The sequence below is a fragment of the Hipposideros armiger genome, unplaced genomic scaffold, assembly GCF_001890085.2.
Source record: "Hipposideros armiger isolate ML-2016 unplaced genomic scaffold, ASM189008v1 scaffold_24, whole genome shotgun sequence".
In the NCBI taxonomy this organism is placed as follows: domain Eukaryota; kingdom Metazoa; phylum Chordata; class Mammalia; order Chiroptera; family Hipposideridae; genus Hipposideros; species Hipposideros armiger.
The window spans coordinates 2919127-2929322 of record NW_017731374.1 but is presented as its reverse complement, the minus strand read 5'-3'; the positions used below and the strand labels follow the sequence as shown (position 1 = coordinate 2929322).

The window sequence follows — 10196 nt, the reverse complement described above, 5'->3', positions numbered from 1 at the left end:
TGTGTGTGTGTGTGTGTGTGTGTGTGTGTGTGTGGCTGGCATGCTTTGGGCTTTCTGCAGGGATTGCCCACATGGCTGCTCCTCTCTGCATGGCCGGCTTCCTCTCAGGTTCTGCCTGAGTTGCTGTAGTTGTTCCTGCAGCCCTCTCACCAGTCCTCCCTCCTTCCTGCCCTCCCTCTTCACTCTCTCCCTCTCCCTCCTAACATGCTTTCCCCCTAGAGTCTGCATGTCCTGAATTCTTGATTGGTCCTCTCCAGCACTGCAGACCCTGGAGTGCTGCTTGGACCCACCCTTCTCAAGAGCTTTGTTAAATGGATATTTCTGGCCAGGTCCTTAGTTCCTGCAGTTGCCTTTTATTGCAAATTCTGGCTCTACCACTTCATGAGGGAAATATAATCAGGGCCTCTCTGGGTAGGAGAAATAGTCGGGAGAAAGAATAATAACTAAGGTGATGGTATTTTGCCCCATGGGGGCGGCAGGGGGCGTATTAGGATGGTTCTTGGGGATTCTGAACATACATGTGGGTATGGAGTGGGATCGAGGTCTTACTGACAGGAGAGCGTTATCCATGAGGGGTACCTGTGTTTCCGAACCATGCCCAGTGCCTTTGGATCTAGTTACGGCAGTTACCGAGAAGCATTCAATGTCGCCTGTTTTTCTTCCTCTTATGAAACTTGCAGCGGAACTTGGGGAGTGCGAGCTTCCGGAACATACGCCAGAGCTTGTGTCTGAGTTTCGGTTCATCCCAAATCAGACAGAAGCGATGGAATTTGACATCTTCCAGAGATGGAAAGAGTGCAGGTACCTTGATGCTGCCGTCTAGCATTCTGATGTATTTGTTTTGTCCCCTGTAAGTGCCTGTCCCGATTCTTTCCCCGACTGTAAATGCGCAGCTCCTACTCGTCACCTCCGCCCTGTGCTTCAGTCCTGTTTCCCCCAAAGGCCCACGCGGTGTCTCTCTTTTCAGAGATGCACAGTAAGACCCAGCGCACGCTCCTGTTTTCTTTCTGACCTATAGAGCCTGGCCCTGATGTGCTCACTGCGGCCTCTCTCCCGGCCTCCTTCAGAAAGCCAGGCGGTGCTGCCCTGATCCGTTCCGCACACCTGGGCCTCTGTCCATGGTCTGAACTTCTGGAGGAAACCCTTTAGAAATATGCCCTGTCGTCCTTTCCAGGGACACTCATATTTGAGAACCATGCGTGTGCAGCATGCTATTTCAGGACAGGTGGTCACCGCAGCTATACCCAGCCCTGTCATTTATCTCTTGGCTTTTCCCTCCTTTCCTCCCCCCATAGACACCCCAGTCTAAGACTTGTTGTGCTGCCTCTACTCACAGGTTTCCCAGACTAGCCTTTCTTCCCTCCCCGCCCGTCTTCCTCAAACTCTGCCTGTTCCACGTCTCTCTTGGACCCAGAAACTTAGCACGGTTTCCTGTCGTCCCTCAGTCATTCTGCAGGGCATACAAAAATGGAAAGGGACATTGGTGCATTCTTATATCCCACTGAAACAGCATAAGAATGTGTGCATGCAGTCACCTTGCTGCACCCCTGCGCAGACACACCCCCACCCTCCTCGGCCAGACAGCCATTGTTAGCCGCCCCGTGCCGTATTCGTTCAGCCTTTTTCCTTTGCATATCCATACCCGTATCTAGACACCAAAAAATGGTTCCCTTAAGTGTTCCTCTTCTAAATGCTGCTCTGTCATCTTCCTATTCAATTAACGGTCTGTTCTGGAGGTCTTCCCGTGTTCATATAAATTGGTGTCCCTCGTGCCTTTACTTGCTGCATAAAACCCCTTACTGTGGCTGTGCCCTTCAGAATCCTGGGGGTGTACACATTTCCGTTTACATGTATCTCCGTTGGTTTTCCAAAGGGGAAAGAGCCCTGCCCAGGCGGAACTCTCCTATCTGAATAAAGCGAAGTGGCTGGAGATGTATGGGGTTGACATGCACGTTGTCAGGGTAAGAGCTGTGTGCGTTTCAGTAATGGGGTCTCGCTGTGGCTGAGCCATGTGTAAACAGTGTGCAAACAAAGTAACGTGGTGAGCAAACTGTTTTTGCATTCTGCTCTGTGACGACCTGTTAGAACCCTCTACCGATTGTCACTTCGTTTGTTTGTAGGGAAGAGATGGCTGTGAATATTCTCTTGGACTGACCCCGACAGGCATATTAATCTTTGAAGGAGCTAACAAAATAGGCTTATTCTTTTGGTAATTTAGTTTTGTCTAATATTCAAAATGTCTTTTCCTATTTTGTGGTGGAATTCTATGTGATGGATGATTCTTGAGGGAATATTTGCAACACCCAGATTCATTTCAAAAAACACGCACACACAACACACCATTCTCGTGTGTTCGTGGGTGTTTGGCAATGGCAATGAAATTTCTTGGATAATTACACTTGAATGAATGAATGATTTGTCTCGCAAATCTAAGCTGTAAACGTAGAAAGGAAACTGCTGGCGGATGGGTAGGTAGTTTTCCTGCAGATTGCACTTCTAAAATGTTTTCTCTCCGACCAGGCCTAAAATTACCAAAATGGATTTTAAAAAGAGCAAATTGACACTGGTGGTGGTGGAGGATGATGACCAGGTAAGCCTTGCTCCCCCGGTTGTCCTACTTGCTGTCAACAGTCCTTCATCAATGTCCCAAAGCACCCATTTAAACGAGACCCCTGTGCTTCACCATTAAGGGACGGGAGCAGGAACACACGTTCGTGTTCCGGCTGGACAGTGCCAGGACCTGCAAGCACCTCTGGAAATGTGCAGTCGAGCATCACGCATTCTTCCGACTGCGCACACCTGGAAATAGCAAATCAAATCGGTCGGACTTCATCAGGCTGGGGTCCCGCTTCCGATTCAGGTAGGCCGTGTTTTTACGTCATGATTGCATGTTTCAAAGGAGGGCAGCAGTGATGTTTTTTGTGAGTGGAGCCATGGAGCTGCGTCCAGAGGCTTCAGTTGGAAGTCCCATCTCTGCTTCTTTCTTAAATCAGAGCTTTAATTGAGTCACTGAAGAAGCTCTTTCAACTTTTGTTTTCATTGATGAAATGGGGATGATAATAATTAATAATAATAATAATAATAATAATTATAAAATTAGGAATAGCTGACATTTAGCTTGAACCAGACTGTCGAATACAGGAGACACTGGCCACATGTGACTGTTGAGATTCATTAATATTAAAGAAATTTTAAACTGTAGTTTCTCAGTGTCAACTAACCATGTTTCAAGTGCCCAGTGCGCACGAGGCAGGTGGCTGTCATGTTGCGCAGCGCAGACACAGGACACAGCGTCACTGCGGAAAGCTGTGCCCATTGCACTGCTCTAGAGCTTTTCATGTGCCAATTCATAATCCTCGCAGCGGCCTTAGGAAGATAGGTCCTCTTCCTGGTATTTACAATAGGACTGTGATGATGAATTGTACATCTGCCCCTGCCCACTGCCTGCTCCTGGGACTCCACTGCCCTAGAAGGAAAGCGGGGAGAAAGGATCAGCTCAGTGTCCCTAAAAGGGGACTGATAGCAAGAAGATACTTTGGAGAAAGGGGGGATCAACTGGCAGGTATGGCAGGGTTGCATAGGTAATAAAGTACAAGCTGTTCAAAGGAGAAAAGAAAGAAAGAAAATAGGCCCTCTGATTATCTCTCATCTTACAGATAACGAAATGAGGGCCTAGGGGGTTACATAATCTATCTGAAGTCACAGCCACTTCCTGGTAGAGCCGAGATTCATCCCCAGGCCATCTGGGTCTTACATTTTTAACCACTACCCTATCGCCTTTCACATGCCAATGTCAAGAAATGTGGTGACGTTTAAGAACGAGAGCAGGTGTCAGTGGATGTGTGAGTGGCCCAGGTTAAGCTCAGTAAGTATTTGAATCTGAAAAGACCCTGAGAAAATAGAGACTACTATATTCTGATATATTTTTACTTATGATTCTGAGACCATGTCTCTCCAAGTGCATGAAAACTCCCTGGGTGTTTGTTAAAAATGAGGATTGATGACCTCATAGAAGACCTTTGTAATCAGGATCTATGGGTGCCCACATGTGCGTGTATGCATAAGGCCTGGGAATGTGCATTTTAGAAATGTACTCCCAAGGTTGCTTTCTGAGGCACATTTACAGATCTGAGAATAGCTGTTGCAAGATCTAAGACTTCACATGTTTCATAACCTCTACCCACACATGGCATGTCCTTGAACTCGGTTTAAAATGCCAAAAGATGTGCTCATTTCAAATGTATCTGCCGTGCAAGGAAATGGCTGTGCACTTGTGTTTCAAGAATTATTTGGTTTGAATGTACTTTTAAATGCTGCAAGGGAGGGAAGAAAAACAAGTCCTTTCTGAGAACGGACTGAGGGTTCTGGGGAGGATGGAGAATGTCAGACCTACAAAGGTTAGCGGAGACTCGCACGGTAGGCTGCTGTCTGTTCTAGTGGAAGTGCGGAGGGAAGGACCGTTGGGATGGTTGCCAAGGCAGGCTTTTCCATCCTGAGAGGAAACTCCCCCAGGATTTGGCCCAGACCAGGCTCCCTTCTGCGCTTAGAAAAGAGTGAGAACGCAGGGGAGTTTGGAGGTGAGGTTGCCCCCTGGAGGCGCTTAGAGCAGGTGGCACGTGGCTCCTTCTATATGAAGAAGCATGGACTGAGAGCGGCTGGAATGAAGCAGGGGCAGATCAGAGGGCAGCACCGTGCCTCCTGGAAGCCGCAGCTGGGCAGCACGTTGGTGGAGATGCGGAAAGCGTCGGTGAAAGAAACAGTGTTTCCCTTGGCGTAGCGAGGCAAGCCAAGGCTTAGTTAAGTGGTCATTGATAACAGCCTTTTAAAAGATTTAAATGTCTACATAATGTGTTTTGTGAAAGGTTGTTATATGTGCAAATCAGCGCTCCCTTAGTCAGATGTTCCAAGTACTCGAACCTGCTTGTGCAGCCAAGTGGCTGGTACCTAAATTGCAGGTTCTGCCCTTTGATGGACTTACCTGCCCCTATAATACGGCCCGCGTTTGGCAAAGGTGATTGTATTTCCAAATGGAAGGTGAAGTGTAGTGCGTGTCTTTCCCAGATGAGTCATGGTAAGTTGAAATTGACATTGGAGCTTTTTTAGAAAGAAAAGTTCACTTTCAAATATGTATAATGTACTGATATTCTGATATTGGTGAACGCAATAAAATACTTACTTTCCAGCGGGCGGACGGAATATCAAGCCACACATGGCGCCCGGTTACGGAGAACCAGCACCTTTGAGAGGAAGCCCAGTAAACGCTATCCATCCCGGAGACATTCGACGTTCAAAGGTTGTGTGTTTTCCTACTGCCTTTGGAATTTTGCGTTACAGTTCGGTTGGTTAATCCCCAAGGAGCTTGGTAAAGCAGATTTTGAAGGAACTATCTACTTGTTCTGCTCTGTCATTCCAAAGCTTTTTAAAAGTTTTATTAATTTAACATTTTTATTTTTAGTTATAGTTGGCATACAATGTTATATTAGTTTCAGGTGTACAATATAGCGATTTGACATTTATATACCCTACAACGTGATCACCACAGTAAGTCTAGTACCCACGTCATTGTACTTAGTTATTATGATCTTATTCACTGTATTCCCTATGCTGTACATCCCTGTGTCTTATAACTAGAAGTTTATACTTCTTAATCCCCTTCCCCTTTTCCACCCATCCACCCACCCGCTCTCCTCTGGCAACCATCAATTTGTTCTCTGTATCTCTGAGTTTTCCAAAGCTTTGTTTAAAAAAAAAACAAAAAACCAAAACACCCCAGGGGGATTCTCCTGATGGGAATGGGGCCATTTGTGACATATCCTGTCTTTAATCTTTCCCATTGGATGTGTTCATTTTCATCTGCCCCTTTTCCATAGTTCTTTTCTCGTGCCTGTTCATTTCTTTTGGACGAGGAACCTCAGAATATCATAGGCTAACACGTTGCTTGTCTCTGGACGATGATAACTGTGTCTTGGCGGGAAAAACAGTCCTTTCTCTGCTCCCTCTTGGAATTTCAAGCGAGGACATCAGTCTCATGCTAACCAGAATTTTGACCACATACAAGCAAATTTTAAATATTAGGTTCAGTTCCCAGGGGGCAGTCCAGATACACCCTGCCCTTGAACTTAGCCTGGCCCTAGACGCCTGCCCCTCCCCGACTTCTGGAACTCCCCAAGCCTTGTCTGTCATTGATTACAGCATGAGGCTGGTGTCAGGTTCAGGTTCAGTGAGGGAGTGAGCCAGCCAGGCTCATTTCTGTTTAAACCCAGCCTCCAGGTCCTGTCTAGCAGCTCAACTTTGTCCACACTTGGTTTCTCCTCCGTTCAGGATACCCAGCGTAGCACTACATTGTGGGTGCTTTTATAGCGGGGCCTCTGCCTTCTCAGCTCCCTTAGCCCCGCCTACATATTGTTTACTCATGATTCCGTTTGTTTTTTCTTGTGTAACTCAGGACTTGGTGGTCCTTGGTGGGCCCTGGCACCTCTACGTTCCCCTTCTAGAATCTTTAACCGTGTGTTTTCCACTCTTTCCTTCCTTTATGGACCAACTATGCAATAGCCTGGCAGCTGCAAATTCTCTAAAGACTTCTTGGCTGCTTTAGTGGAGCAAAAACACCCAGAGCCCAGGAAATGCTGACCTCACCTTCAAAAAAAAAAAAAAACACAACAAAAAACAACGCCAGAGGATGAGGTGTGCCTAGAGAAGGGTGGGTTGGTGAAGGGTGATTGCTTGATTACAGGAAGTGGGAGTAAAGGCGTTAAGGAGTGGGGGATGGTGAGGGGTGGGGGGATGGTGAGGGGTGGGCACTCCCTCTCTCCCAAGGGCTGTGTTACCTCCCTGACAAGCATTATGCTTGTACACGTGGTCCATTGGGGTCAGAGTTGCCCAGAAATACCTCAGGTGTAAGGCAGAACTTGCTAACTATCCCAAAATACTGCTATCTGAAGACAGTAGTAAGCTCCCAGGCCCTGGACGTGCGTTCAGGCTGAAAGGGAAAGACCTGTCGGTGTGGCTGCCGCAGAGGGCAGTGGCGTCCTGTGGCTTGACCCCACGCGATGGCTTCAGAACGCGTCCAGGCTCCAGCTCCTGTGTTTCCCTCCCGCTTTCCCTTCCTGATCTCCTTCCCCTTTTCCTCCTTTATTTTCTCCGGCCCGAGTTCTGGCATCTTTGTGAAGCTTCCAATGGTTTCCCAATGCCGCATCCTTTTTAAAACGAAATGGAGTCTCAAAGAATGCGCGCTACCTCTGTGCAGGGCCCCTTCCACAGACTCACACCCCTGCCCCAGGCGGCAGGGACTACCCGGAGCTCTCCAGGAGATGCATGCTCCTCGTTCAGCCTTGGTCACCTTCATGCCTCTCTGTCTCTCGTGTCAAAACCGAGTTCCTTGTGAGCAAGGCCTGTGTCTCTCATCTCTGTATCCTAGAGTGCCTGGCCCTGGGAATGTGCTCAGTGAGGCTTCGCTGAGTGATGGCGAGAGCAGGGCACCGAGGAAGGGCCACTGACTTTCCCTCCAGAGAGGCGAGGTAGCCAAGGCGAAGAGGACTCTGCCCCCTGGAGTTGAGGCTCCTCCTAGATCCAGAAATCTCTTTCTCGGTCATTGTTAACTGCATGGTAAAAGTGATAAAGCTCTCTAAGATATCATATCTCTGTTTTTGTTTTGTTTTGTTTTTAAAGCAAGCAACCCAGTGATAGCAGCTCAGATCTGGTAAGTGCCCCCAGGCTCTGGGGTACAGCTCCTTTCTCTAATTATGATATTTACTTTCAATGTTGACTTTCTCCTTAATACAATTAAACCCCCGGGTGAGTCTCCTGATCTTTTTTTTTTGTCTTTTTCTGCTGCCTGGCTATACCATCTCCATGGCTTTCCATAAGTACACAATAGAATGTTCCAAGACTGTTTTTTTTTTTTTACAGAACACGGCTGCCTTGTTTGAGTAGCTCTGTGCTTTGTTTATTATAACAGTGGGTGATAAAGGCGATCGGAATGTGTACAGCACACGGTGCTAATGGCACTGCAGGCAGTGATGAGAAAGAAAGGCCGTCCTCTCGAGCCAAAGCTGCGTGAGCGCAGAGGCAGGCTTTGCTCAGTGACGGGCAGCTCTCACAGTCACACAACATAGCAGGCCTTTCTTAAACACCTTTACTGGAATTCCTGCAGGAAAAAGTGCTCGTCACAAGACTAAACCTCTGGCACAGAAGTCAGCAGACTTTTTCTGTCAAGTGCCACATAGTAAATATTTTAGACTGTGTAGGCCATGCTGTCTCTTTTCACAAGTACTCAGCTGTGTCGCTGGAACACGAGAGCCTCCACAGACAATCCGTAAATGAATAAACACAGCTGTGTGCCAGAAACTTGACCCCCAGTCGCAGGTAGCCCACGTTTGGCCTACGGGGAGTAGTTCGTGGCCCCTTCCCTAGCACAGGTGTTCTGGGGATCTTTCCTGTACAATGGGATCCCCTCAGCCAGGCCACACCCCAGGCTAAGTGACAGCCTCTGAGGGTGGGACCCAGACATCTGTAGTTTTGAAAGCTCCCCCAGGTGATTCTAGTGTGAAGCCCAGGTGAGAACCACTGTCCTGCCTTGTATGTGCCTCTCAAACAACTGTTTTCTTATGTAGGTTTTGACGTATTAGGTGGACAGCTGTCGTGCTAGAGAATCACAGAGGGTAGTTGTTTCAACTCTTGTGTCCAAGCTCCAGCCACGGAGTAGTCGTAGCCCAGTTTAGTGAGCCTCTCAGTTGTCGGAGGCACAGGTCTCGGCTGCTAGGGATGGTGGTCTTTGCTATCAGTATAACGTGGCTGTGCTGTGCACTCTGGACAGTGCACACAGCATGGCATGAGGTGGAACGGGCAGCCAGCGCCCCGGGTAGTGGTGAGATCGCTGGCCGAGGGACCCGGAGGCCTCCCACCTAGCCCCAGCTAGGCTCTGACCCAGCTCTGGGGCCTTGGTTTCCCCTTTCTGGGCCTCCTTTTTCTCATTCGAAAACAAGGAGGTTGGACTAGATCAGCGTGTTTTCAAACTTGTTTAGCCTCAGATTTTCACCCTGCAGAAGAAACCTGACATAGAAAACAGGATGAAAGTGGAGTTCCTGGGGGAGGGAGGGGCCATGCCTGCTGCTCATCCCCCCCCCCAGGGAACCCCAAGGGTCTAGAGAACATACCCGGGCCCTTGCATCACACAGGTGGAGACTCAGCCTCATGTCTCTGATTCCGAACTCTACCTGCAGTGCCATTCTGCTGGGGGCCAAGTGTCTGAGTCTGTGTCTGGGTTCAGCTCTCAGCATCTAATGAAGGGGACCAGGGGGCCAGGTGAACTGCTGTGCATCATGTCCTGCCCCGCCAAGGGTGGGAGGGGGCTGCATGGTTCCTGCATGGGCTCGTTTTAGGCCTTCAGGTTTGCCCTCTTTCCAGGACCCCTGTGGCAGGGAGTTGCTAATAGTATTTGCACCTTTCTCTACCTGTCAACGTGTCTTGCTTTCAATTCTCAGAGGTTTGTGAGTTACATTTCTTCCCTTCGCTCTCTTAAGGAAGTGCTTGTTTTGTTTGCTTTTCCCTAATATAATTACATTTTCCACTTAGTGTCTAGTGGCGATTACATATATTGGGAACCAAAACTGAGTCAAAACAAATCTCCACCAAAAAAAATAAATAAATAAAAACCCAGGTAAATATACCCTTTAGGAACAAACGAGCTAATAACCGCTGTCTGCAGCTGTTCCATTGCTCTCCGCAGCCTATGGGATCCAGGGTGAGTAGGATTGCTGTGGGAGCCAGGGATGGAACTGTGCTCTGGGCTACAGAGGTGATACCAGAGAAATAGCACCTTGTAGAACACTTAACCTTCACGATGCAATTCAGCTGGAGGTGAACCTGGCCTGGAGCCGGGCTCCGTGCACTGGCCCTCTCAGAACACTGGAACACAGAGCCATTTAGACCCCAAGCAAGACTCATAACAATGATATGTTTCCCTCTCGTTGTTGGAGAAGCAATAAACCTTGATTTCAAACTCACCCGCCCTAGCAACGCAGCCCGACGATTGTGCTGTGTGTGTGGTTTTTCTGATAGAGGCCGAGCTTGCGTATGAAACACATTATGTTTTATACCAACCTTTGCAGCCCATTGTTCTGACCAGAGTAATTATACTTCAGAGTCCATCCAAATAGGACCATGCAACGAGGAGCCTGGAACCTTCTCGGCTTAAT

At 48.3% G+C, this 10196-nt stretch overlaps 1 protein-coding gene across 1 annotated transcript in view; it reads left to right on the top strand.

Moving 5' to 3' along the window:
• Positions 1-10196, top strand: part of EPB41L4B (erythrocyte membrane protein band 4.1 like 4B) — a 117325-nt gene that overhangs the window by 48133 nt on the left and 58996 nt on the right. The window contains exons 7-13 of the mRNA XM_019635862.1: positions 681-801; positions 1874-1961; positions 2121-2209; positions 2521-2590; positions 2691-2860; positions 5184-5293; positions 7669-7699. Of these exons, the coding sequence (XP_019491407.1) occupies positions 681-801; positions 1874-1961; positions 2121-2209; positions 2521-2590; positions 2691-2860; positions 5184-5293; positions 7669-7699 (679 nt within the window). The remainder of the gene's footprint in view (positions 1-680; positions 802-1873; positions 1962-2120; positions 2210-2520; positions 2591-2690; positions 2861-5183; positions 5294-7668; positions 7700-10196) is intronic.